The sequence below is a fragment of the Chinchilla lanigera genome, unplaced genomic scaffold (assembly GCF_000276665.1).
Source record: "Chinchilla lanigera isolate Chin_1 unplaced genomic scaffold, ChiLan1.0 scaffold00067, whole genome shotgun sequence".
In the NCBI taxonomy this organism is placed as follows: domain Eukaryota; kingdom Metazoa; phylum Chordata; class Mammalia; order Rodentia; family Chinchillidae; genus Chinchilla; species Chinchilla lanigera.
In genome coordinates, this window is record NW_004955468.1 from 4,374,250 (window position 1) to 4,402,226 (window position 27,977).

Genomic DNA, 27,977 nt, shown 5'->3' on the forward strand with positions numbered 1-27,977 from the left:
TCGGCCTCGCGGCCGCGGGCGCCCAGCCGGGGGCGAGAAAACGCGGAGTCAGCTGCTCCCAGAGCCCCGCAGGCTGCAATGTGACACCCACAGCCGCGGGAGGGGTGGGGGAAGCGGCGCGCGGGGACTGGGACGGGAGACCGAGGCCGGAGAGATGGAGGCGGGAGCGGGGAGGAGAGACTGAAGGACTCGCGGGGCGGAGTGCTCCGCTGGGAGACGCGGTGTGCGGCCAGGGGCAGACGGAGACGGAGATGCTGGAGAGAGGAGCGGAGTGCGAGCCGGGGAGACGGAAACTTGAGAGAGGCCGACAGAGCCGGAGAGAGGAGGGAGGGAGATGCAGACGGGACCAACAAAGCAGGATGGAGTTTAACAGCGAGAGACGTGAAAAGGTGGAGAAAGGGGCGAGAGAGAATGAGCAGGAAAGAGGACACGGAGTGACAGGACCTTCAAAGAGACCCCAGAGAGGGTAAACGTGGGATAGGAGCCCACGGAGACAGAGATAGCAGGGGAGGCGGACAGGAAGCCCTGAAGAGTGAGGGACATGGAGAGGACCCAGCAGTAGCTAGTGAGTGCTGGGAGCCCGGAGGAAGTGACAGGTAAGAGTGAGGGGGGAATTTAGACACCCTGGAATCCAGTGGAAGTGCAAAGACCCTGAGGCAGAAAAGAGCTTTGGGGAGGCTACTAGGTGGGTGGGGGCCTAGGGGTGATGGAGCCGGGGGAGTAGAGGAAGAGGCAGAAGTCTGGGAGAGGGTGGATCTCCAAGGGGCTTATGGGAGGAGGGAACAGGGCTGGAGTGTGTTCTGCCCCCCTGAAAAGTTCCCTTCTCTCAAGCTGAGGTGGGGTTTGCAGACCAGTGAGATGCTTCTAAAGCACCTGAAATTCTCATCCCATCACCTCGGTACTTTAGTGGCTTGGCCTGCTGAGGAAAGGGTCCTCCGGCTGTGGAAGACAGAGTAACTGGCCACACTGACATCCCTGGGTACTGGGGCCTCCCGAGTGCTGAGAGATTCTGCCCAGCAACTGCTGAAAACAATCTTCCCACCGTTCGTTTAACAGAAGAGAGGGAAACTGAGGCTCGGAGAAGATGAGCGATTGCCAAGGTCACACAGCACACGTGGACAGGGCTTGGCTCCAGCTCTGTGCGTTTGTAATCATTATTGAGGGGAAACAGATGGTTTCCGAGGGCCCTGAAAGCCAACAGCCAGTGAGCCGGGCAGCGCCGGGGGTGATGGGTGCAGTGCCCAACCAGAGCCTGCTGTCCCCACAGTGTCCTCAGCCTGCGGGGGCTGCGTGGAGGTGGACTCGGAGACCGAGGCTGTGTATGGGATGACCTTCAAAATTCTGTGCATCTCCTGCAAGCGCCGCAGCGAGACCACGGCCGAGACCTTCACCGAGTGGACCTTCCGCCAGAAAGGCACAAACGAGTTTGTCAAGGTGTGTGGGTGCCTGGCAGGGGTGCAGGAGGGCGGTGTCTCTGTGGGGGAGTCGGTGAGGCTGGGTTTCAAGATTAGGGGGGCGTTTGTTTGCTTGTTTTAATGAGAATAGTGTGGCTGTGATGAATGACCTGGATTCAAATTCTGGCTGCACCCCTGACCAGCCGGTGACCTTGGGTAAGCCGCTGAGGCTCTGTCTGGAAGGATGAGGTAGTGATGGTCTCTCGCCCAGAGGTTTGTGTGAGAGTTGAGTGAGTTCATGCTCCTGACACATGGGGCTGGCATGAAATAAATGTTACCGGAATTACTTGTCACCAGCAAAGATCTCTGGGATAGTTGTCACCAAGGGAAAGTGGGACCTTTTAAAAACCTCCTTTAGGGGCTGGGGATTTAGCTCAGCGGCAAAAGCGCCTGCCTGGCAAGCGCAAGGTCGTCAGTTCGGTTCCTGGTACCGGAGAAAAACCAAAAAAAAAAAAAAAAAAAAACCAAAAAACCTCCTTTACACTGTGGGCGCGCATTGAATTACTTGGGGGGGGGAGGGGCACAGCTGACTTTTAGCACCTGCTGAGGAATTGGGGTCTGTGGCACCTGGGATCAGACTGCCCAAACCCTGCCTGCGGAGTGTGCGTGGTGTCGAGAAGGACCGCAGGGAAGGAGGCTGGGGAACCCCCTGCGGCTTGGGGCCGTGACTGGTGACTGGGCGGGAGTCTGTGTGTCTTGGGGTCTGGGATCGATCCAGGCTGCCTGTACCCTCCTTGCCTGAGGTCAAGGTGCCTAAGCCCGTGTGTGCCCCTGGTGTCTGTGTGTGCAGGGCAGGGACGATATTGGGGTCAGGAGAGGGAGGCAGGCCCAGGCAGTGACTCATACCCCACCCCACCCCTGGGCTCCCCAAGATCCTGCGCTATGAAAACGAGGTGCTACAGCTGGAGGAGGATGAACGCTTTGAGGGCCGTGTGGTGTGGAATGGCAGCCGGGGCACCAAGGACCTGCAGGACCTCTCCATCTTCATCACCAACGTCACCTACAACCACTCGGGCGACTACGAGTGCCACGTCTACCGCCTGCTCTTCTTCGAGAACTATGAGCACAACACCAGCGTCGTCAAGAAGATCCACCTTGAGGTGGTGGACAAAGGTGAGTCCTGCCTGTGTGTTCACCTCTGTCACCCACTCCTACACCAGATGGAGGGACAGATGGCAGGTAGCGGACAGGCTGGCTCCCTGCCTGGGCCAGCCAACCCCCTTGCTACGGTGGGGTGAGCAGCATCCCCATCCATTCTGCTTGTGGCTTCTACTTACCTGCAGCCCGTGGAGAGGTCCAAGGTAGGGCTGTCCCCATGGATACTGTAGGTGCAAATCCGAGCTCCGGTACCTGTGCTGTGTAGCCTTCTGCAGGTGCCTTGCTGTCTCTGAGCTTCAGAGAAGTTCTGCAGGAGGCAGGGATGATAACTGCACCCTGCTGCCGGGTATTATTGGAGCCATTCTTCTCTCTCAGGAGGTTAGGAGGATTGGACACAGTGCTAGGTGTCACTTGCTGCTTGGGCTCAGCCCACCTTATTTGCCAGGGAGAGGGCCTTGGCTCGTGTCTTTTTTGTTTGGTTTTGTGTGTTTTTTTGTTGTTGTTTGCGGTACTGGAGATTGATCCCAAGGCCTTCACACTGAGCTACGTCCCCAGCCCTTTTTTATTTTTTACTTTGAGACGTGGTGTTTCTGAGTTGTTAAGTTGCGCAGGTAGGAGTCAAACTTGTATCTTCCAGCCTCAGCCTCCCAGATTGCTGGGTTTACAGGTGTGTGCCACCACGCCTGACAGCTCTGCTTGTGGAGTAGCCTTTGCCCTGAGCCCCTCCGTTGGTGCGGAGTGTCTCCGGAAGTGGCTCCTCCAGTGCCCCCTGCTCTCCAGCCGGCGGGGGGTCTTGTGGACACGCTCGGCCTGACTCAGCAGATCCCGGTGGCCCGTGAGAGGGGTCTCACAAGCTCTCAGCTAGGCCAGTTCTGCAGCTCGGGGGGCCACAAGGGGAGTCCCAGGGCCCAAGCGTTGCAGTACCACCTCCACATGTGGCTTCAGCTGCGTCCCTTCTCCTCCCCTTCCGGGCCATCTTCTTTCCAGCACATATTGGAATTTTCCAGGGCCCCGTGGCCCATTGGCTCCTAGAATCAGGGAACTATTCCAGGCCTGGATCCAGCAAAGAGCCGTGGCAAGTATGTCCCCTGGGGCCCAGCAAGCCGGCAGCTCAGCAACAGGCAGCGTACTGCCTTTCTACCACACAGCTGCTGGCCTTCGTGCTGCTGGCAAAGGCCCCGCTGAGCCCCTTGGAGACCTCTGGGGCAGGGATCTTACTGTGCCCACTGCTTAGACGAGGAAGCTGAGGCTCAGGGAGGTGAGAGCGTGTGGCCAGGATCATGTAGTTGGGACCTGGGTTTGACCCCTCCACTACCGGGTGACTGTGAGTTCTGTTCTCAGCGTGAATGACTGTTCTCTTGTCGCTGTGTCCGTGGGATTCTTTTCAGAATTAGTGTTCTTGCATTTCTGATTGAAGGGCGACAGCAGAAGGCAATCTGGAAGACAGGGATGAGCCCCTCGGGACGCACATCGCCCAGCTGGGTGGGTGGTCATCCCTGAGAGTGGGGTGCAGCGCAGTCGCTGTAACTAGGATGCCCAGATACGGGGGCAACAACCCCTTTCTGTTGAGCCAAGAGCAGTGTTGAGGGGAGGGCAGGCGGCTGGGCACACTATTCCCAGGCCTCTTTGCATCTTGCACTGGGCCTGTGCTCCTGGAGTGCCCCAACCTGTGACTGCAAGCCTCTGTCTCACATTGGCCACCACATTATGCCACCTCCCAGAGGTTATGGTCTAAACCATAGTCACCACTCTATAGAGCTCTCTCTGTGGTCTTGTGTAAGTGTGTGTTTTCAGCATAATCCACTATATTTTTAGTATTTTCTACCCACTGTATTATAATTTTGCCCTTTTTTTTTTTTTTTTCAGTGCTGGGGATTGAACCCAGAGCCTTCACACTGAGCTACATCCTCAGCCTTTTGTCATTTTTTGGTCAGGGGCTACTGGGAATAGAACTCAGGATCTTGTGCTTGTTGGGCATGCCCTGTGCCGCTGAGTAATTTTTTATTTTGAGGGTTTTGCTGTTGCCCAGGCTGGGCTGGAATTTGTGATTCTCCTGCCTCAGCCTCCTAGATTACTAGGATTACAATTATCCACTACTACTATTACTGCTTCCCTGCTATATTGACATTGCCAGACAATGTTTTCTTTGTTTATTTGTTTGTTTTGTTTTTTGACACAAGATTTCCCTATGCAGTTAAGGCTGGCCTTGAACTCACTTTGTAGTCCAGGCTGGCCTCAAACTCACAGCGATCCTCCTACCTCAGCCTCCTGGGTACTGGGATTATAGGCATGCGCTAGCATGCCTGGCTCAGGGGTATCTTTACAACCCATAGAACTAGAGTATTTTTATTATTTATTTATAAAAATGTTTTTGGTTTATTGAGACAGGGTGTTGCTAAATAGGTCAGGCTGGCCTTGAACTGCCTCTATAGCCCAGGCTCACCTTGAATTCACTGGGATTTTCCTGCCTCAGCCTAAGTGTTAAGATCAAAGGCATGTGCCACCATGTCCAGCAGAACTAGAGATATTTAATGTTCTCTGCCATGCTACCATGTTTTTATTATTACCCACCATTCTGCTCTAGTATTTTTTTTTTTTTTGGTACCGGGAATCGAACTCAGGACCTCAAGCTTGCGAGGCAGGTGCTGTGCCCCTGAACTATATCCCTGGCCTTGCTCTAGTATTTTAAAATATTATGGGTCATATTGCAGTGATGTTCAGTATAGCTTGTTGTGCTATAGTACATTCACCATTGCCCAGGATAGTGTAGTATTTTCAACATGATATCACACTACAATATTTTTCATTCCCCACAGTGCTGTTAGCTTCAGTGGCCATCCCCAGCACCTACCCCCCCCTTTTTTTTTAGATTTTGAGATATGGTCTCACTATGTCCCTAAGTTGCCCAGGCTGGGCTCAAAATTGTGAGCCTCCTGCCTCAGCCTCCTAAAGCGCTGGGATTACAGGCATGTCGCACATGTCTGATTTAGAATTATTTTTACTCACTGTCTCTGTAGTTTTGGTGCTAGCATCAGCCCACAGCACCTCTTGCTAGGGGCCCCCAGGGATGACCTGGCTCACATCCAGAGGGCACTGGTGAGAATGCCAGAATGCTGGAGGGGTGTGAAAGAGGGCAGGAAGCCCACCGGAGGCGTGAGTGGGCAGACGGGACAATAATGACACAGGGCGGGGGTAGAAAGTATCCAAAGGCTAACAGCGCCTGAGGCTGGTGAGACGTCAGCAGGGCCTTCAGATCTGGGGGCTGCCTGTGCGGGCAGGGCATGCAGCACGCTGAGAGGTCTGGAGTTTTTAAGAAATGGTGGGGCTCCCCAGGGAAAGTGTCGCTAACCCCACAAGAAGCGCCCCTCTGCCTCAGCTCCTGTCCTGAGATATCTGTGGTCTGTCTGTGGCTGCTGGTGGCTCCCAGAGCAGAGGGGAACTCAGAACGTCGCAGCTGGTTCCACTTGGGGTGGGACCCTGGCTCTGAGGCCCGTCCTGGCTGTGTGTTCTTGTGTCCTTGTCAGCTCCTCAGTGATTCTGTCTAGAAAAATGGCGGCAGACCCCTGCCTATCCCTGTCCTAATCCGGCTGGGAGAGCAAAGATACCGTGTTATGTAAATCTCGGGCCTTGATCTCCCGGAGAAAGGTGAGAATCCAGCCATCGAGCTTAGCCACCCAGGCTGTAACTCAGTGTGGTTGCTGACCCGGGAGCCCGGACCGTCCTGAGCTTGGGGCTGGCCCGTGGGGCCAGGGAGATGCTCAGGTGGAAGTCGTAGCACAGAGCTTGGCTGAGAACAGCTGCTCCCTGCGGGAGATGCATTAATGACAACGTCCACTGGCAAGTGATGGAGTGAGCAGAGGGGACCTGGAACCCTGTCCTGGGCCCTCCTTCAGACACAGAGGTTGTGCTGGCGGGGAAAGCTCCCTGCCCTCTGCACAGCGTGGAGCAGCAGACAGTGCCGGCTCACGGGGGGGCGAGGCATGAGGACAGCAGTGGGCAGTGAGGCCGGGGAGGGGCCATGGATGCAGGATGGACACCTGCGACATCCGGTGGAGGACGCCAACGTGCCTTCGACTGATCGCCTGGCTGATCGAGCTCCCTTTACAGTTTAAATTTAGGCTCAATGAAAGGAAGCTGGCGGTGACAAGGGCCAGCACTGCGGAAGGGATGCAGGCTTTCCAGAAAACAGCCAACACGGTGCTGGGCTCTGCCACATGCGTTACGGGTGTTAACTCCTGTCCTCTTCCCAGCAGTCCTGGGGGCTGTAGCAGTATTATCCTCATTTTACAGAGGAGGATTCGAGGCTCAGAGAGGTAGAGTCATTTGCCTAACACTGCACAGCTCATAAAAAGCAGAACTAGGCTTTAAACCCTAGTAATCTGGAGCTGGAGCCCTCTACTCCTAATCATTATGCTGCACTGCCTCAATCGTAGCAGTAAAAGTAGAAGCAGTAATAGTAACTATTTATCCAGTGCTATTGATAAGTCAAGTGCTATTCTAAGGATATTTTTAATTGTATTTTTTTATTTTGCAGTACTGGGGATTGAACCTAGTCCTTCTCACTAAGCTGTATCCCCAGCCCTTTTTAAATTTAAATTTAAATTTTCTTTGTTTTTTTGGGTCAAGGTCTCATTCTGTAGCCGAGGCTGACATTGAACTCATAGCAATCCTCCCGCTTCAGCCTCCTGAGTGCTGGCATTACAGGGGTGCGCCATCGTGCTTGGTGATCCTTTTTTTTTTTTTTGTCTTTTAGAGACAGGGTCTCACTGCGCAGTTCAGGCTGGCCTTGAGCTCACTTTGTAGCCCAGGCTGGCCTTGAACTCGCAACGATCCTCCTGCCTCAGACTTCCAAGTACTGGGATTATAGGTGTGCGCCACCATGCCCGGCCTTTTGGTGATCCTTTTTAAATTTTGAGACAGGCTTTCACTAAGTTACTAAACTGCCCAGGCTGCACTTGAACTTGCCATCCTCCTGCCTCAGCCTCCCAAAGTGCTGGGGTTAACAGCGTTCACCATCACATCCAGTTTGTTCTAAGGATTTTTAAAAGCTTATTCTCACAACACCTCAGTATAGGATACTTTGAAGTTACCAGCTTTTTGCATTTGGGGAAATGGAGGCCCAGAGAGGTTGATCGGTTGTCCAAGGTCACACAGCTGGCAAATGGCAGAGCCAGGATTTGAACCCCAGCCTTTTGATTGCAGTTACAGTATAAGCTCTTAGGTATTGTGCCCGACAGCTTCCAGGAGTGACACAGATGTGCTCTCAAGTTATATAAGGAAGCAAACTAAGAGTGACCCCCAGGTCTGTGCGAGGCTGGGGGAGCAGCATAATTGTCCCACGTGTGCCCAGGCCTGGGGAGGTCAAGACACTCTCCCAAGCTCACTCAGCAAGCGTGCCACACACTCGGGCTGTCGTGTCTCCCGAGCTTGGGTCTCAGCCACGCCCTTGTCCCTGCCAGCTAACAGAGACATGGCGTCCATCGTGTCCGAGATCATGATGTACGTGCTCATCGTGGTGTTGACGATATGGCTGGTGGCCGAGATGGTTTACTGCTACAAGAAGATCGCCGCGGCCACGGAGGCTGCTGCGCAGGAGAATGCGTGAGTGGGCCGGCGAGGAGGAGCCCAGGAGGGAGGAACCCGGGATGCCTTCGGCAGTGCCCCCTGGAGTGGAATGCGGGTGTCAGGGGTGGTGCGATAGGGTGGCTGGCGTCAGGCCCTGGCCTGCCTTGTTCAAGTGGGAGGGGTTGGGCCAGACTGGCCATGGGGTGATTCCCGCCCCCCGCTTTCCCTCCACAGCTCAGAATACCTGGCCATCACCTCGGAGAGCAAAGAGAACTGTACTGGTGTCCAGGTGGCCGAATAGCCCTGGTAAGGTGGGTGATGGGGCGGAGGGCCTGGGGGTTTCAGCCTGCTGGGGTCCATTATTCCCCCTCTCTCCCTCCCTTTTAGGCCCTGGGCTCCGCCTCAAGGAAGAGCCAGCTCTAAACAGGGACATCTAGGCGTGCCTGCCCCACAGGGGGATGGCCGTTCCGGGGCCTCCCCTTGCCTCAGAGTGCTGCCAACGGAGCCGCGAGGGTGGGAGGGGCCGGGGGACTGGCACAGCGCACACCCCTCACCCAGCCTTCCTCCTGCCCCGTTGCCCACCCACCGCCATGCATGATGGGCAAAGCAATACTGCCGCTGCCCCCACCCCTGCTTCTGCTGCCTGTTAGGGGAGGGGGCGGCGAGGCGGGGGCAGCGGCTCCGTTCCCCTCCTTCTTGCTGATTTGCACACGTTGGCCCGCTTCAGACACGCACTGCTGGGGCCAGCCCCTCCCTGCCCGGCTGGGGGTTGTGATGGGTGCCCGGGACAGTTTGGGGTAGGGGGTTCTAGCCCCACTGGGACCCCCAGCATCATGTACCCTCCCGCTTCCTCCGGCTGGACCTGGGGTCCCCTCTCCCTGTGATGCACTCTGGCCCCGGCCCCACCCGCCCTCTCTCACCAGCCTTCAACCGTGGCCACTCAGAAAGGGGCTCCTTCTGCCTCGTCTCTCTTTACAGAAGTAGTTTTGTTCTCAAAATAAAGATTCTTGGACTTGATTTACCGTCTCTCCTGAGCTCCCACACCTTCTACATCTTGCCCCAAATCTAAGAGCCTCCTAAGCGCCTCTGGTTCCCCAGAGACCCCTCCTCTCCCAGCGGGCAGCCAGGAGCTGCCATGCACATTTAGGGATGAATGGGAATGATGAAGCCACTTAACGCTTACTAATGTCGCAGTGGAGGGGAATTACTAGCTCAGCGGGAGGGGAGTGGGAGGAGACAGGATGGGAGCAGGAGGTGGTTCCGGGCATGGGGGTGCCATGGGGGGAGAGCGGCAAAGCTAATGATAGGGGGCATCGGCTCTGTGGGCTTTGCTGTGTCCCTAGCAGTGTGTGGGTCTCTGGAGAAGTGGCAGTTGGGGAGAGGGAGGGAGGCAGGAACAGAGCTTAGGGTCGGCCCCCAGCTAAGCTACTCCAGTGTCCCACTATGCGAGGTTACGGGTCTGTGGGTGAACTGGGCACAGAGGGCTTGTGTGGGTGAGTAGGCGGGTTCGATTTTGTGGGCACAGTTGATCTGGGATGAGCACCGTGTTCTGTGTAGATGCCTGGCTCCGGGCTGGTGTCTGGTGGGACATTGGCCTGTCAGGGTGTTGATCTGGCCCCGGGGTCTGACGCAGGTGGCTGCCCTTGGCTGCTGACGGGACAGTGTGTATCTGCCTCTAGACGCTTCCGGCCACTTGGCCTGGCCCTGAGCACTTCGTGTGGCCTTTTCCGGACCAGTCCCCCTTGCCCCCCCATGGAGGACTTTCCTGGCTCCAGAGGTCACCAGGCAGGCTGCAGAGAGGCTGCCAAAGCAAACCAACCCCCGTGACTTGTAGGAAAGCAGCTGGGGGAGGGGGCTGGGGGTGGGATGAGTGGGGCAATGCTGGCTGGGCCTGGGCTAGGCTGGGCTGGGGACCAGGGAAGGGACAGAGGCAAGAGGGGTTGGTAGAGGAAGAGGACTGGGGAAAAGCTCGGGATTGAAGCTGAGACTGGCAGTGGGTGGGGCCTGGGGCCTGGCAGGGTTGAGAAAAGTACCCCGCAGAGTGGGCTGGGGCAGCAGTCCCTCCGAGTGCGACCCCCACCCTCTGGTCCCCCTGGAGCCCCTGACCCACTCCCACAGACGCACTGCGCCCCTCCACAGGTCCCCTCCCAAGCTGGTGGCTGGGCCTCCCCGGTCCAACCCCTGCCAGGCCGGCCCACCAGCCAGGTGGCCTCTGGCGCTGCCAATCCTGTGGTCCAGCCCCTCCCCGCCCCTTCCCCCGCCTCCTGCCCAGCACCCTCCTCAGGTGAGGCAGCCCGGCCTAGCAGGCCCCACGCCGCCGCTGCCACTCGCACCTCTGCCTCCCGGGCCGCCCTCTGCTGCAGGGCCACCATGCTTCTGTCAAGGCCTGGAGACTGAGCCCTAAGCCGGCACCATCTCGAGGCCCTGCCCCCGCCGGCTGGACCCCAGGGTAAGGACCAAGGCCCTCAGACTCTCAATTCCAGTCCTGAGGACACGGGTTCCCTCGCCCTCCACCCAGCCTGATGCCTGCCTCCCAATACAGGGGTCCCAAGAGTGGACTCTCCTACTTCTCAAGGGTCTGAGAGTTCCAACCCGCTCTCCTCTCAGCCTCAGAGATCGGAGCCAGGAGTCCAGGCCCTCGGCCCATCTTCTCTCATGCCAAGGAGTCCTGGCCCCCGGATTCCTCCTCCTCCGGGCCCTCAGTGCTCTCTTCCCCTCGCCCCAGTGGTTCCAGTCCGTAGCCCCCTCCTCCCTAGGCTCAAGCCTGGGGTCCTCAGCTCTGCAAATGCAGTTGTCCGCCTGCCACTGGGCAGACACTGACCCCATCCTTGAACCCAGCCTAGTCTGCACCCGTGATCATGGCATGCTCTGGCCAGGGCCCAGTCCTTCCATCCTCCCTGGATGGGCGCCTGGGACTGGGGGCGCAGGCCTGGGCTGGGCTGGGCTCCCCGCGTCCTGCCTCCCTGTTCATCTGCCCACAGGTCCCGCCCCGGCCAGGAGGTCAGCCGGGGAATCATTAACAAGAGGCTGTGACATGGCTGAGAAGGAGGGTGAGTCCCCCCTTACCTGAGCCCCAACTTTGGCTCTACCTACTGCCCCTCCTGCTGTAGTCTCCCCTTTACCCTCCACCCCACGGAGCCCCCTGATTCCAGGCACCCCTCCCAGGCCCACTGCACCCCTCTGAGGCCTCCTGCACCTGATTAAATATTAACCAAATTTTCTGTGGGGCTCTGCCGTCACCCGCCTTCCTGCCACCCCATATGACCTCTTCAGCACCCTGCCTCAGTTTCCCCTCACTGCCCTCTCCTCAGTGATTTCTCAGCTAACCCTGGACCCTGCCTCTACTTGAGGCTGAGGTGGGGGCACTGCTGTGGTTGTCATGGTTCAGGACTCAGATCCTACAGTCAAACACACAGGTCTGTGTTTGAATTTGCCTGTGCTCCTTTTGTCGCTGTGTGATCCCGTGCAAGCGACATTATTTCTGCCGGCTTCAGTTTCGCCAGGGTGGGGTACAGATCCTAATTCTCCCCGTGCGAGGCTGTTGCGAACATGGGGCTCAGGACATAAACTGGAGCTGTCATAACGGGGACCCAGGACCCCCACCAAATCCAGACGTTCCTCCTACCTTCTGGTTCTGTCACAAAGAGCAGAGGGAGGACTTTGGACTCAGCGCTGAGGGATGGAGAGGGCAGAGACAGTGCAGAAGCCGCAGCGGGGATGATGGAGAGGGCTCCGGGCATGGAGTGGCGCAGACTGCAAGTGGCCTGCTTACCTTTTTACCTCTTCCACAGTGGGGGACCAGCTGGAGAAGCCAGTTAGGGGCAGCCTTTTCTTTCCAGCCTCTCCTTCTCTTCTTCCTAGAGCCGTGTGAACTGGCTTCAGTCCCAGGCATTAGCACTTTCTAGCTGTGTGGCCCTGGGCAAACAGCTAACCCTCTCTGAGCTCCATTTTCCTCTGCAAAACAGAGGTGGTAGTAGGACAGCTCTCACAGCCTGGTGTGAGGAAGCACTAAACTTCTTGGCTGACATGATGAGCACAGTTCTCTGGCCTCTTTGGCTCTCAGTTTTGGTGCAGATAGCAGTGCGGGCCCCAAACCATGCATCTGTGGTCCAGAGAGAACTCAGGCTCTCAGTCACTCGGGAGAAGGTGCCACACTCGGATGAGCAGGTGGATGCAGAGCCTGGCCCCTTTGTGACAGATTCTTTCCTGGAGCTCACTGAAGGGAGGTGCAGGGCAGGGGCTGGGGTAAATGACCCAGGGAAGAGAAGCAGAAAGTGCCAGCATGGACAGAGGTTTGTCTGGCCACAAAGGGAGAGATGCAGAGGGGGCCTGGAGTATTCCCAGAAGGTTGGGGTGCGGTGGTCAATCTGGATGCAGATGTTGAGGGCTTTGATGCTGCACCTGCTTGCTGGGTGACTGCAGCTGGTGGCTGCACCTCTTCTGGCCTCCTTTCCTCATCTCTACCTATAGACAGTAATGATTCCTTCCTAATTAACAGCGGCAGGGAGGTAAGGACAGTGCAGAACTGGACAGGGTTAGGGCAGTGCTGTGAGTTGGTGTGGGGTCCTGAGAGCCATGGTTGCATCCGTGACCACCGTTGCCACCGCTGTTAAAGTGTCCCCAAAGATCGCAGTACTGTGAGCTTTGGCATGGAGGAGGAGACTCAAAGGACAGTAGGGAGCAGGTGGGATGAGCCCGGCAGAGGCACAGCATGGCTGGAAGCTGGGGCAGCCAAGTGCCCGGATGTAGGGCGCGCAGGTGGTGCTGGTGTGTATGGAGGTGGGCATGGGAATGGAGCTGGAGGGCCATGAGTTGCCGCAGCTGTTGGACCAGACTGTCGGGACTAAGGTGAGGGGCAGGAGAGTCCTCGGTGGTGCTGGGTCTCTCCACAAGATGGCGCTAGTGGTTGTTCTTTGTTTTTCTTTGTCCAAGTGGGATTTTTCAAGTTCTCCCGTTGAGTTGCTCTTTAGAAGCTCTGTTTGGTGTCTGACAATGGCCCGTGGCTGTCTCCAAATTTGAGGAGACATATATTTCACCCTTGAATCTCTAAAAACCGTGCTTATGTCCGACAAGGTTGGGGATGCTGGGATGAGGGCTTTAGACTCCATCCTGGGAGTCATGGAGGGGTCTAGGTAAACCGATGAGTTGGGGTTGGTACTTAGCTAAGTTTTCCAGGCTCCATATTGCTCCAGATGGGAGAGGGAGCTCAGCGGTCAGATGGGGCTGGACCAAGGTGGGACTGGGAGAGCCACCCAGGAGGCCGGATGGGCTGGGAAACTGGCAACCTGTGGGGGAAGGAAGTGTCCTGGGGACAAGGGCCTCGAGGGAGAACAGATGTGCAGCTGGGCATAGTGGTGCCTGCCTGTAATCTAGTTACTTGGGAGGCAGAGGTAGGATGATTCACAAGTTTGAGCCCAGCCTGGGCAACTTACCAAGACGTTATCTCAAGAAGGGATGAGGATGTAGCTCAGAGCTTCCTGGGTTCAATTCCCAGTACAACAAGAAACAGAAACCAGATTGGTGGAGACGTGGAGGTCGGCATGGGTGGGAAGGGACTAGGAGGTTCTGGAGGAAGGGGTCTAAGAGACCGTGGGACTCCTGGTCTGGGACTCAGAAGAGAGTCCAGGCCTGAAGATAGAGGGGAAACTGAGGCTGCAGAGGAAAGTGAGATAAACAGGAGCAGGGAGGGATGAACGGGAAGGGGCCACCTACCTCGGGAATTCCAGATTTTGGGGTGAGAGGGAGAGTTGGGTTGCAGAGCTGGCCCCTCAGAAGAGTAAAAGGAAAATGAGGAGTGTGTGGTGTCCCAGAAGTCCAAAGAGGAGAGACTCTCACCCAGGAAGCTGGGGTTATTTAAGAGGAAGACCGTATGCAGACACAGTGATACATCCTGGAATCCCAGCACTCTGGGAGGCTGAGGCAGGAGGATCACAAGATCGAGCCCAGCCGAGGCACCTCAGTGACTTAGTAAAACATTTTGAAAAGGACTGGGGATGTAGTTTAGTGGGAGGGCCCTGGGAGGGCAGAGACCTGGAACCATCCATTGAGTGCATTTTGAAAGACAGGGAGTTAAAGGGGTCACCTCGGAGGGTCTTTGCAGCTGCATGAGGGGGGTGGCTGTCCTGTAAGAAGACGTGGGACAGCTGGGAATTGCCTGAGAAATGGAGAACAGAGTCTCAGGCAGAAGTAGCGGGCAGGGAGCCCTGGCTCACAGAGGACAGAGTTGAAGAGCAAGGGTGCTCCTGTCCCAACAGACAGAGAGGCTGTGTCTCGCAGTGGGGTAACCAGGAGAAGGTCAGCCTTGCTCACCAGGGGCACCTGTTTTGGAGGTGGCCAAAGTCCTCTGAGTCAGAGGGCAGGGAAGGAAGTACTTTCCTGTCCCCCTAGGAGACACGAGGGCCTCTAGGCCTCTGGTTTGGTCTGGCGTAGGCCTGGCAGGCGCGTCTGCAGACAGAGGAGTTGGGGGTTCTGATGGCCGGAGGAGGCTGGATCCTCTCCCAAACCAGGAAGGCGGGCGAGGACAGAGCTGAGGGGCAGGCTGAGACAGGCAGGGGTCACCCGGCAGGGGTGGGCGAGGCTGGCCCGGCCCTCTGGGGCCTCTGTGTGGGATGGAGCGTTTCCTCATTCTTTGATGGGAGCCGCTAGACTCAGATTCTGAAGTCACCCCAACAGTGGCTGAGATCCAGGACCGCACCCTGCTCTGTTCCGGGTTCTGGCCCGGCACCGTGCCCACAGCCGTACCACCCTGAACACAGACGGGAGGGCTGGGAGTGCTTCACCACCGTGGAACCCAGGCCAGGGTCAGCAGAAGTTCTGAGCTGCCTTTTCTCTCTCAGTCTCGAGGGGAGGAGTTGGTGTGTAACCTCCAGGACCTCTGCACAGGGAGTAAAGTCCCTCTTTTTCCCGGGCTGCTTCTCCTCACTGGCTCAGCCTTGGCGCTCACCGCCGTGCCCAGGCCCGTGCCATCTGGCCACCTCTCTGCCCCTCTAGCCCTCTAACAGGACGCGCCCCTTCCTGCCCCATGGCCTTTGCATGGGCTGCCCCTCTGCCCACAGTGTGCTTCCTTGAACCATTGGCGTGGCTGGCTCTGCATCTGTCCTTCGCTCCAAATGCTGTCCTGAGCCCCCTCTGAAGCCCCCTCTGCGTCCCAACCTGCCTTCCTTCCATAGCCTGTACTACAGCCTGGACATACCCGGCTCCTTTTCTTGTGATTTTCTCCCTCCCTGCTCGCTCTCCCCTGTGTGCGAGCCCCGAGAGCCGTCCTCTTATCTGTCTTGCTTTGGGGTCCGTTCCCAGAGTGATGCCAGGGACACGGCAGATGCTCAGCAGGACAGTGAAGGAATGAAGCTCCATTTTACTGGTGGGAATACTGAGGTTCAGAGAGGAGAAGGGAGTTGCCCAGGACCACACAGCTCTGACGATTTATAAAGCATTTATTAAGAACTTGCTATCTCCCGGGCACAATGCCATGATAGGTGATAGGCTCTGTAGTTACATACTTTGTACCCAGCACCAAATCTGCCCAGGGTTCAGGACTCAGCGCTTCTTCTTTCAGGCCGAGTTCCCCTGGAGGTGTGATGCCACCTCCTGGAGCCATCGGAACAGTGAGAATCCCAGTGTGGGTCTGAGATGAGGACCGCGTAGCATGTGTGCTTAGAGCAGTGCTTTGGCACATTACAACCGTCACTGAGTTTGGCTGTTACTATTTAAAAGAACTTTAAAGTGCTGTTTTTAGAAGTAGGTGCTAGGTAGGTGCCCATTTAACAGATGAAAAGGCTGAGGCTCCAAGAGGTGATGTCACCTGCCAAGATCCCAGCCAGGAATGGGTAAGGCCAGTATTTTAAAATAAGGCTGGAAATTTTCCTAACTTGGATTCTCAGCCTCCAGGAGACAAATCTGATCTTGGAGTTGGGGTCCTAAGAGAAAAGTTGGTTTGAGGGGGTGCCCAAAGGCAGAGAATCTACAGTGGCAGAGAGAAAGGAGGCGGTGAAGAAATGCCGAGCTGGAGGGAAGAGAGCTGTGAAGAGGGAAAAGATTAGGAACGCCCCCCAAGAGCTTTAGGACAAGTTAGCAAAAGCGAGAGGCTCGTGAACAGAGGCAGAAAGTGACTAGAGAAATCAGCAGTGCGGTGTCATCGGGGAGGGGTGGGGCTGTAAGTGCCAGGGTGGAGGCGAGGAGGGAGGCAGTGGGCCGAGCCGTGTGTCCTTCCCGGCCAGAGCCTTCCAGGAGCTGGACAGACACTTGGCTGTCCGCAGGGCAGGGGAGGGACAGCCCTACCAACCTGTCAGCCCGGGGAAGCAGGACCCACGGTGTGGCGGGATAAATTAGGCCTGGGGGCAGGGCGGGAATGGCCCACTGCCTGGACCCTGGGGCCATGACAGACCTGGCAGTGGCCCCAGCATGGTGTCTCTTGCAGGTGGCCGGACTGTGACATGCTCCGGACCCAAGGTGGCAGCTCTTATTGTGGGGACCCTGCTACTCCTGACGGGCATCGGGGTGGCTTCCTGGGCCATTGGTGAGAGTGGTCAGCCCCTGCGCCTCTAACCTCCCCCACCCGTGACCCCAACCTCCTGCCTCACCTCTACCTTCTCTGCAGTGACTGTTCTCCTCAGGAGTGACCAGGAGCCCCTGTACCCAGGTGAGTACTGCAGGCTGGGACCTCTGAGGAGCCCCAGAGGAAACCCGTTTGTGCGGGGAGCTCTGTGCAAAGTATTTTTGAATGAATGTACCTACACATCTGAAATGCTCATAATAATAGTGCGTTTGTACTGAGGGCCTGCTGCGTCCCAGGCATGAGTCTAATAAGCACTTTGAACGTCTAACCCGGTGGTTTTCAGGCTCCCAGTGGGTTACCCATTAGTGCCCCATGAAATTAAATGAGGGAGTTGAAAGCTCCAATATTTTTGAAAGTATAAAATAGATTAGATTAGAAAGTATCAGAGTACATGTCTCCCAGGAAGAAAAAATTTCGTTACTGCTTTGTTTTGGTTTTATGCATTCATGTACATGGAATCTCATGGGTTCTTCCCAGCAGCTCTGGAGAGGGGGATTGCTACTCTGCTCATTTTACAAGAAAAACTGAGGCTCAATAATGCAGTGGTTTGCCCCAGGTCACAGAGCTCCTGTGGGTTACATCATGATGTACAAATGTGTTTTGCACCATAGGACATGATCAAAACCTGTACCAGAGATACAGTATGACTACAGCAGACCTTTCTAGCTCTCCTAGGAGGTAGCTGCTGCCATTTGCCCATTTTATAGATGTGGAGGGTGAGGACCAGAGAAGACACCCAGCTGGTTAATGATGGGGCCAGGTGTAGCTCTTAGAGATATGCCTTAAGGGGCTGGGGATTTAGCTCAGCGGCAAAGCGCCTGCCTGGCAAGCGCAAGGTCGTGAGTTCGGTTCCCGGTACTGGAAAAAACCTAAAAAAAAAAAAAAAAAAAAAAAAAGAGATATGCCTTAGTAGGCAGTTTTCTGGGGCAAGGGAATGAATGGGCACACAGATAAAAGGTAGAAACTCATTGTAGGATGAATGAATGAATCTTCCCAGGTACCAACTCCACGATGCCATTCTGTGACTCAGGGCTACGGAAAGGGGGAGTGGGGCTGTAGGACGTATTTTTCACTGTACATTCTCTAATTCCATAAAGGATGCAGCTCACAGGAAGAAATGAAAACCCAGACACAAAAAGCCAACATCCACCTTCACCCTCCTCGCTGGCACTGCGGTGGCATTTACCTGTGCCAGGCACAGCCTCGGGGCTTCCTGGGACCCCTTCACTCAGTCCTCAGCATAGCCTATTTTCAGATGGGAAAACCAAGGCACAGAAAGCCCAAGGGACTGGGCCCAGGTCGCAAAGCTATGTGGCAGGGCTGGGTGGTAACTGGGGCAACGTCCTTGCTACTGTTTGTCCCAAAGCTCCTGAATTCATTGCCATAGTGCAGCGTAGCATATTCTGAGCCCTTTTTGTAGATTTGCCCAGCAGGTCTGTGAAACGGGTGCTGTTCATATCCCCGTGTTTGGCATACAGGGGAGACTAAGGCCCAATGGAGGGAACAGACTTGCCCAGGACCACGTGACAGATAAATGGCAGAGCAGCGAGATCAGGCCCTACAGGCGCCCCTGAATGGCTCCCCAGGGCATCAGGGTGAAAGCCCAACAGTAGGCCACTTCCGCTGGCCTTGGGTCCGGCCTGGGGCAATCTCAGGGCTCCGGTCTGAGCTTCCTCTCATTCACCCATATGCTGTTCGTAGCAAAGCCCTGACTCCCCTGCTCCCACCTAGAACAGTTTCACTTCTGCACTGTGATTCTGAGCTCAGAGCCTCACACCAGCCCCCACCCGCTGGAAGCCTCAGTTTGCTCATCTATGAGGTGGGGTGAGAAGAATCAAAGGAAGGGTGAAGACAACTATAGTAGCTGTCGGTGCAGGGCTTGGCTCTGGGCCAACTCCACCAACTCTCCCTACACGTTCCTCCTGCTCTAGGTTCAGTCCCCTTGAGCCAGACCTTCCTGAACGCCCTCCCACCCCGCAGCCATCCCTGCTGCCCCAGGCAAACCCCTCCGCAGGCTCCCGGTTAATCATTTACTGCAGATACCTTTCAGAAGGGCTGGGACATTTTGTTTACTGCCCCACCAGAGGCTGGCACATAGTAGGCGCTAGGGCATTCTTTGATTGATGAATTCGTGTACAGATGGTCACTGAGACGCACCAGTTTGTCCTGGGCCTCCAGATGGAAAGTCACCCGGCTGCGACTCAGACGCAGTGTGGCCGGTGCCAGGGCCCTTGCCCTCCACTTGTACTTGAGTGTTTCCGAAACACTGGGAAATTATGAAACAAACAAACAAACAAAAACAACCCCCCCAACTATATACCAGCTTGTTTTTCTGGGATTGTCACACTTCTAAATATATCAGGCAATTTGGTAAGCATACCAGGTGACCCAGAAGATACTTCTTGCATTGCTTAAAATAATATAAATGAGAATAAAGAATTTAAAAAGTGAGAAACAGTGGCATAGAATGTAGCTTTAAAAATAATCAAGGAGGCATTTGATGTTCCCATCCCCTCTCCCACCCCCCACACCTCCCCTCACACACATCCATAAAGTCACACTGTGTTCCTCAAACCCCACTCTTTTTTTTTTTTGGTACTGGAATTCAAACTCATGACCTTGCACCTGCCAGGTAGTCAAGCTCCACTCTTGCTGGAAATTTTGGCAAGCAGCTGGGAGTCCTTTCAAACTAAGACTGAGCCTAGAGTGGTGATGCACACCTGAAATCCCAGCAAGCTGGGAGGCTGAGGCAAGAGGATTGCAAATTTGAGCCCAGCCTGGGCAATTTAGCAAATTAAGGAGACTCTGTTTCAAAATTAAAAATAAGGGCTGAAGATGTAGCTCAGTGCAAAGGTCCCAGATTCAATCCTCAGTATCCCCCCCAAAATTTTTTTAAAACAAAAAATAAAGTAAGACTTTATCGCCCCTGAGTTGTTGTCCTAAAACCTGTCTTTTCTCGGAGCTCAGGGAGTGGCAGTCGTCATCCTGCTGAGGTGCCACCCCTGCGTCATCCTGGAGCAGGAGGCTTTCAGATGGATGAGGGCATTAAGGGCAGGGACAGGCAAGGGTCTGGGTGAGACCCACTGAGGAAGCAGAGAGTGTGAAGGTTGGCAGGTGTGGGTTGAAATCCTGATTTTTCCAGCATTAGCTGTGTGTCCCTGCGTAAGTATATACCTCTAAGCCTCAGTTTCCTCATCTGTGAGATGGACGTACACATGATCCAGGGTTGATTTCCTTAGGCCTGGTTTCAAATCCTGTCTCTCTGCCTCTCACCTTCTTGGTGATGTTGGGCAAATCTCGCCACCGCTCCAAGCCTCAGCCTCCCTACCTGGAAGAGGGGAGGGGATCTCTGTGGTCCCTGGGGGTATGGCAAGGCCTTGGTTACTGGTGGGGCAGGGAGAGCTTGCAGGATTGTCCCAGGCATGCAGTAGCTGCTGAGCAGGGCCGAGTGCTCCTTGGAAGTCTTGCCTTTCCGCGTCCAGACCTACAGCGCTGCCCAAGAGGACCCAGCTTGCATGTGGCCTTGTCAGGTGCCTCTTAGGAGAATTCAAAAGTACCTTGTCACCAGACCTGGTTTCCCAGAAGGCGGCCTGAGGACGCAGCCATGCTGGAGCATCCTGAGGAGAGGACAAAGAGGCCATAGCTGGTCTTCCCCGACCAGCTTCTTGCACCTTGCCCACCTCTGCTAGCGGCAGCTCCCTCCTTCTAGTGGCTCAGACCAAACCCCTCGACCCCTCTCCTTCGTTCCTTCACATTCACATGTGAGTCCAGTCTCTCAGCAGCTCCAGGCAGCTCCACCCGCAAAATCTACCTGGAGTTCTGCTCTTCTATCTCCACCCACGGCAGTGTGCAGCCTGCATCCCTTCTGACCTGGACGCCTCGCAGCCTCCAGCCTGACCTTCCGCTCACCCCTGCCCCAGTCCGTCCCCACCCGAAGCCGGGAGGCTGCGCATACCTGTGCCTCCTTCCAGCCGGCAGACAAGCCCAAGGGTGGCTCCCTCGCGTGTCTTCCTCCCCTCCCCTCCCCTGCCCTGCCCTTGCTCCCCTCTGCTCTGGCTCCTTGCTCTCCCGTCCGCACACCCCAGCCTTGGGATCCCTGCACTTGCAGCTCCTTGGCCTCCTTCACTGTCCCCAATGTACCTTTGTGTCTTCCTCACCTCCTTTCCATGTTGGCTCATTTGCCGTCTCCTTGGAGCGGCCTTCCCTGCCTGCGTGCTGAGAAGCGCCACCTCCATCCCACACCCGCTCTCCCTCCGCTGACACCTTCTCTGCCTTCGTGGCCTCTTCTTCTCTTGTGACCCACGGCATATTTTAGTTACTTGTCCAGTTCGTTATCCACCTTCCCCACTGGGCTTTGAGCTCCACAGGGTCAGGGGTTTTGTCTGATTTGTTCATTGCTGTGGCAGTTTGTTCACAGCCTAAAATAGAGCCTGGCACTTAGCAAGTGCTTGGCAAATATAAAGCAGTGTGCCTCGGGGCTTTGACCTGACTTAGGTGGTACCAGGATTCCTTCAGTTGCGTGTGTGGGGGGCAGACTGATGGGCCCTCTGGGAACATCGATGCCCAAGCAGGCTGTCCCCATCCTGCCCCAGGTGTGAAAACCGCCGTGACCTTCCCAGCCTTCCTCTGTATCCCGGCCTGCCTCACGGCACAGTTTCTAGTGTGTTGGTCGAGGGACTCTGTAACTACTGTCTGTCTACCCTCTGCCCAGACTTTGGCTCGGTGATGGCGGGGCCCCGGGCTCTCTTCTCCTCCTGTGCTCCCAGTGTCATGCGGTGGGTCCAGTTAATGCTGGGAGAATTATGCACAGTAGCACTCCGGGCGCTGAGAAGTCCTCCAGAAAAGATAGCTGTTTTTGTATTATTTTTAACGACCATAAGATGTTTATTGAAACATTTTGGTAATCTGGTTTTAGTGAAGGGTCTTCCAGTTGCAGAAGACAAAAGGAAAAATAAATTGGCTAAACGGAAGGGGAAATTATTAACTCGCTTGATTCCGGGTGGGTTCTTCAAGCCTGGCCGCATCAAGGAGTTTTGAAAATTTTGTAGAGCACCGCTGTAATCCCGGCGTTAGGGGAGGCTGGGGAGTGAGGACTGTGAGGTAAAGCCCAGTTTGGGCAAGTTAATTGAGTCAGCAAGACTCGGTCTCAAAATAAAAAAAAAGGCCGGAGACATAGCTCACTGGAAAAGCTTTGGGTTCAACGCCCAGTACCAAAAAACAAAAACAAAAACAAAAACAAAACCCATCAGAAAAATCTCTCGGGTTTCTTCCAAGTGCACCATCTTTCCCCTAGGGGGCAGCAGTGGCCCTCAGCAGATAGAGCGCCCCCTGCCGTTCCCGCAGGAACTTGCCTGGAAACTATTTCCCTTTTGGCAAATGTTGAAGTCAGGTTCCAAAAACCAGCTTAGTTAGGAGTCCCCGCGGAAAGAGAAGACCCTGCGTGCCGTCGGTGTGGCCTGCGTCTCAACCCCTCCCAACACCGCACAGGTGCGGGGTGGCGTGCTCCGAGGGGCCCTGGGATGCAGGACAGAGCAGCTTGGCTGCAGAAGAGGCCCGCAGGGGCCGGGGGCGGTGGTCAGGAGCCTGGCCCAGGGACCCAGGCGGCCCCGTGTCGCTCCGCAGTGCAGGTCAGCCCCGCGGACGCACGGCTCACCGTGTTCGACAAGACGGAGGGGACGTGGCGGCTGCTGTGCTCCTCGCGCTCCAACGCCAGGGTGGCAGGTCTCAGCTGCGAGGAGATGGGCTTCCTCAGGTACCAGGGCGCTCCTTGGCGGGAGGATCGGGTTGCGGGCAAGGGGCACGGGAGCAGGCCTGACCCCTGCCCCGTCCAGGGCTATGGCCCACTCAGAGCTGGACGTGCGGACGGCAGGCGCCAACGGCACTTCGGGCTTCTTCTGCGTGGATGAGGGCAGGCTGCCCCATGCCAGCAGGCTGCTGGAGGTCATCTATGTGTGGTGAGCCGCAGCCGTGGGTGGGGTGCCCCATCTCCCAGCGCCTGCACCCACACCCGCGCTCCTTCTTTCGCTGTGGCCTATCCTGATGGGTCTCCGCATTTTGCGTCTCTCTGTGTCTCCATCCCTGTCTCTCTCACAGTGACTGTCCCAGAGGTCGTTTTTTGGCTACCATCTGCCAAGGTGAGATCCTGAAACTCAGAACCTGCTCCTTTAGATGCCCGGGGCAACTGTGGACCCTCGAATTCTCCCAAGGGGACAGCTGTGTCTCCATAGGTCCTCTAAGCAAGGGGCCAGGTCAACTCCAGACTCCCAGGGCGGGACTATTTCCCCCCAGTTCCCAAGCGTGGGCTGTGTCCCCTTAAACTGCTCAGGGTAAGGCCGTGTCCCCCTAAACGGCCTTCGGTGGAACCACATCCTCCTCACACTCCCCAGGTTGGGGCCATGTCCTCTCAGATCTCCCGGGGCCAGGCCAGTGCTCTGGAAGCTTGGGTCCCCGCCCTGTTCCACGGCCCTGACTGCCCTCACCCCTACAGACTGTGGGCGCAGGAAGCCGCCCGTAGACCGCATCGTGGGAGGCCAGGACACCAGCCTGGGCAGGTGGCCGTGGCAAGTCAGCCTGCGCTATGATGGCGCCCACCTCTGCGGGGGGTCCCTGCTCTCGGGGGACTGGGTATTGACGGCTGCCCACTGCTTCCCAGAGTGAGTGCCCAGGTTGGGGAGGCAGTGCAGCAGGGGTCGGAGGGCGTGCCCAGTCAGGCCACCAGCCTCCCTTCCCGTTCCCTGGCAGGCGGAACCGAGTCCTGTCCCGTTGGCGAGTATTTGCGGGAGCTGTGGCCCAGGCCTCGCCGCAGGGCATGCAGCTAGGGGTGCAGGCCGTGGTCTACCATGGGGGCTATCTTCCCTTTCGGGACCCCACCAGTGAGGAGAACAGCAATGATATTGCCCTGGTCCACCTCTCCAGTCCTCTGCCCCTCACAGGTGAGTCTGGGGTTCAAGCCTCGCCTTGGGGACCCCAGAGACAGAGGAGAAAGGAAAGGACCGGGGCCGTAGATTTATCATTCAGGTATCCATTTATCATTCCGGTATCCAAATGACAAGGGAATAATCCTGAGGGGACACAAACCAGACATTAACTGAAGGATAGGTGGGAACACTTTGGAAAATGCTGGAAGTTTCTGAAAAAGTTAAAGTTTACCATTTGACCCAACAAGTCCACTCCTAGGGTGTTTGCCCAAGAGAAATGAAACACAGGTCAATGCAAACATTTGTACATGAATGTTCATGACAGCTCTGTTCATATCAGCCAAACATGCCAATGTGCAAATCTGACAAATGTGCGTGATCTGACAAATGGATGAGCAAATGTGGCATATTCCTACAATGGACTAACATTTGGCTATAAAAAGGCAGTTTAGGGGGACATGGCTTTACTGATTCATGCTTTAACAAGATGAACCTTGGGCCAACTTAGCTTCAAATTCTGGCTGTGCCATTGACTTATTATGAAACTTTGGTCAAGTGGCTTGGCCTTCATTCCCTCCTAATGGATGCCCCAACCTCCCGGGACTGATGGGAGGTGGAAGGAAGTGATGCAGGAAAACACGTAGTACATGGGCAGCTCTCAGTGGATGGTGGTTCTATTGTGGACACTGTAAAGGGACAGAGGAAAGGGGGCGTGCTGGGGGCAGGTGGGGCGGCTGGACAGGTGGGTTTGCACCGGATGGGTAGGGCCAGCAGGGGCTGGACTGTGGTCTCTCTCACAGAGTACATCCAGCCCGTGTGCCTCCCAGCGGCTGGCCAGGCCCTGGTAGATGGCAAGATTTGCACAGTGACTGGCTGGGGCAACACGCAGTACTATGGTGAGTCCTGCGCACTGCCTGTGGGGCCACCATGAGGGCGACTCTGAGCTGGGTTGGGGAAGGACAGTGCAGCTGGATGGCGGGCTCTCAACCCTGGGGCATAGGGGCCCTGAGGGGTGTAGGTTGGGCACCAGGCGGGAAGGAGGTGTGCCTGCTCCCCAACTTCAGCCAGCCTCGTCCACATACCCCCAGGCCAGCAGGCTGGGGTGCTCCAGGAGGCCCGAGTCCCCATCATCAGCAATGATGTCTGCAATAGCCCTGACTTCTACGGGAACCAGATCAAGCCCAAGATGTTCTGTGCCGGCTACCCGGAGGGTGGGGTTGACGCCTGCCAGGTAAGAGACTGTGGGGCAGCCCCTGGCCTTAGCACCCCCAGCGCTACCCGTGTCAGGGTCAGAGGGCCTCCTGGGCTCTGGCCAGGCTTGCCTTTCCCCTGGCAGGGCGACAGCGGCGGTCCCTTTGTGTGTGAGGACAGCATCTCTCAGACGGTACGTTGGCGGCTCTGCGGCATTGTGAGCTGGGGCACTGGCTGTGCCTTGGCCCAGAAGCCAGGTGTCTACACCAAAGTCAGTGACTTCCGGGAGTGGATCTTCCAAGCCATAAAGGTGAGTGGAGCCGGACGGGAGCTCGGGGGCGGGGGGATGTGTGGAGGCAGACGCTTTTCGGAAACTGACCCTCAGGCCTAGAAGAGGGCGTCCTAGGGAGCAGGTGGGTTTCCACAGGCTTCCAGGGCAGGGAGACTAGTTGCGGGACTTTGGAGGAAGCCTCTCAGACTCAGAAGCCCCAGCTGTCTTTCCCCAGACTTACTCCGAAGCCAGTGGCATGGTGACCCAGCTCTGACCTGTGGCGTCTCTTCACTGCATACACCTCGAGGGCCAGAGTTGATCTAGGTGGCTCCAGCCCCACATGGTAGGATCCAAGCTGGCCCCAGGATGGGATGTTTTCCTTCTTGGCCCAGTCCACAGGTCCAAGGACAGCCTCCTCCAAGGTCCTGTCTTCCACAGTGGCGGGCCCACTCAGCCCTGGGACCACCCGAGCCTCATCCCCCCACCCCATGTAAATATTGGTCTGTCCTCTGGGGGCCCTAGTCTGGGGACCCCTGATGACAGGATGCTCTTTAAATAATAAAAATGGTTTTGATTAATGTGGCCTCTGAGTTTGTACATGTATGAAGCAATGAGGGTATTTTTGGAAAGAGGAAAAGGACGCCCGGTGTGGTGGCACATGCCTGTAATCCCAGCACTCAGGAGGCTGAGGCAAGAGGATCGTTGCGAGTTTGAGACCAGCCTGGGCTACAAAGAGCTCAAGGCCAGCCTGAACTGCACAGCGAGACCCTGTCTCAAAAAGACAAAAAAAAAAAAAAGGAAAAAGGTAAAGGAGGCATTAGGGGCTGGCACAAATCAGGCAGGAAGTGATTCCCTAATTTCAACTGATTTAAGCAAAAGGATGGAAATACTCTAGAGCATTTTGGCTTCAGGTACGCTGAATCCAGCTGCTCTCAACTCTACTGTGTATCAGTTTTGTTTTCAAGTAGGCTCCTCTGTAACCAGAACTATATCCCCACCTTTACATAAAGCCCAGGCTTTCATACCAGGGACCAGCTTTGCAGCTCCAGTGGAAAAGAAATGCTTCTTCCTCATAGTTCCAGCAAAAATAGTGCCAATGACCCCCCAGCTCTCATTTGACAGGTTTTGGGTCACATGCCCACCTCTCAGCAAATCACTGTGCATCTGATGTATGGCATAGGGATGGGATCTAGACCTTCAAAATCGTGCAAGCTGGGTGTGGGAGATTCTCCAAAGGAAAATGAGGGGCTGTTTCCAGGAGAACTTGTTGGCCTCAGTGTTCAGCAAGCAAAAAAAGAACATTCATCTTGGGCTAACACAGAAAACACCCTGGACCAGGCATGGTGGCGCAGGCCTGTAATCCCAGCACTCTAGGAAACTGTAGCAGGAGAATTAAATTTTGAGCCCAGCCTAGGCATTTTAGCAGGTCAACACAATCCTGTCTCCAAAAAGAAAAAAAAAAAAAAAAAAAAAAAAGAAAAGGCTGGGGATGTAGCACAGTACAAAGACTCCGGGGTTTAACCCCCGGAATTGCAAAAAAAGAAGAAAAGAAAAAAAGAAAGCAGAACCCTGTAGGTTGGAAACTGGGGCGCCAAGCTTGGGGACTACAGCCTGAGCTCATCTCCTCTTCCTCCATCCCGGCTGGGGTCTCAACTTCCCTTGGGAAATTGCTCCCCAACGCCTCTCCAGAGCTTCTGCCCATCTTCATGGTGGCCCAGATGGCCACCAGGGGGCACTGCTGTCCCTGCACGGTGAGAAGTGAAGGTGTTAATGTTGCAGAAAATCTCTGCGTGTGTGTGTGTGTGTGTGTGTGTGTGTGTATATGTGTGTGTGTGTGTGTAGGAGGGGTGTGTGCTCCCTGCGTGTCTGCTTCTCATGACTTAAAATGATAAAAACTATAACACATCACTCATCAACCTCCAGCTCTCAAGACATTTCTTAAAATAGAAATATATCCAGGAAAGTACCTTATAAAGCTGTCACTGCGAGTGTGGGTCCTTGTTTTAGGAGAAATGGAAATAAAACTAAAGCACGAATTTGCAGGAAAGGAGCTGTAATTGGAACGTAAGAGAAAGATAGGGAAAGGGCTCCAGGTGGAGTGATTAGCCAGGGCCGGCTTTGAAGGACTGGCTAAGGTGGGTCTGGATGTAGCGGATCATTATCTCAGTCCTGAATTCATGGTGATGGGGTCTCCTGGCTTGGGGGGTGGTTCCATTCTCATGAAATGACTGTCTCTGTGACAGCTTCAGTCACGTGAGGCTCTGCTTTTTCTCTCAGGTAACCACCAGGCTCAGGACAACTGCTAGAGACTTTAAACTTTGCACATGGGAGAAGGGTCTGTGACTGGACACTGTAAAAGCTAGCACTGAAAGGCCCTGGAAACCCTGAGAACTATTCTCATTCCTCTCCTCCTGGGGCCCTCTGCCGTGAAGGGGGATGAGCCAGCACAGGTAAATTTAGGGCTGATCAACTTGGCTCTGCTGATTTTTCTTCAGTGAGCAACCTACCTATAGCCAAAGTTTGAAGATCATAAAGGCTACACAAATGAACATTAAGCTTTACTTTTAGTTGCCAATTGGGCATTTGTAGGCCCAAATGAAGAGTTATGAAATCCGCTTTTAAGTCTCTGATCAGTTCAGAAAAAAACGCAAGTTGTGCTTTTAATGAATAACAGGTTAAGGGCCGCAGAGTTTGTCCTCTGTCCCTGTAGCATCTCTATGTCAGAACTAGAAAACCATTCATATGGGGAATGCTCAAACCATCAGTCCCAGTCCCTGAAGCCCTAGCAAGGTTGATTCCCAGCATTGCTTTGTTGTTCAGAGCCTCCCTATGTTGTATTTCATGTGGGAAGACTTCCCCTCCCTTCATAATTGTCCCAAAAGACTGCACATGGCTGTCCCTGCTACCTATGGTATTTGGAATATAAT

General features: G+C 55.5%; 2 protein-coding genes across 2 annotated transcripts; both read left to right on the forward strand.

Annotated features, from left to right (window-relative positions):
* Positions 1-1,267: 1,267 nt before the first annotated feature.
* Positions 1,268-9,134, forward strand: Scn1b (sodium channel, voltage gated, type I beta subunit; the record flags this gene model as incomplete). Its single annotated transcript, XM_013522375.1, is given in 5 exon segments — positions 1,268-1,434; positions 2,327-2,567; positions 8,012-8,153; positions 8,352-8,423; positions 8,505-9,134. Coding segments are annotated over 4 exon segments (617 nt in total), but the record flags the coding sequence as incomplete, so codon positions are not given.
* Positions 9,135-10,380: 1,246 nt separating this feature from the next.
* Positions 10,381-25,632, forward strand: Hpn (hepsin). The gene is made up of 13 exons (XM_005400020.2): positions 10,381-10,566; positions 11,099-11,167; positions 16,534-16,632; positions 16,714-16,755; positions 22,294-22,423; positions 22,503-22,625; positions 22,765-22,805; positions 23,159-23,324; positions 23,413-23,603; positions 24,389-24,484; positions 24,677-24,819; positions 24,925-25,089; positions 25,286-25,632. The coding sequence occupies exons 2-13, from the start codon at positions 11,152-11,154 to the stop codon at positions 25,322-25,324; spliced, it is 1,251 nt and encodes a 416-aa protein (XP_005400077.1). The 5' UTR covers positions 10,381-10,566; positions 11,099-11,151; the 3' UTR covers positions 25,325-25,632.
* Positions 25,633-27,977: the final 2,345 nt, after the last annotated feature.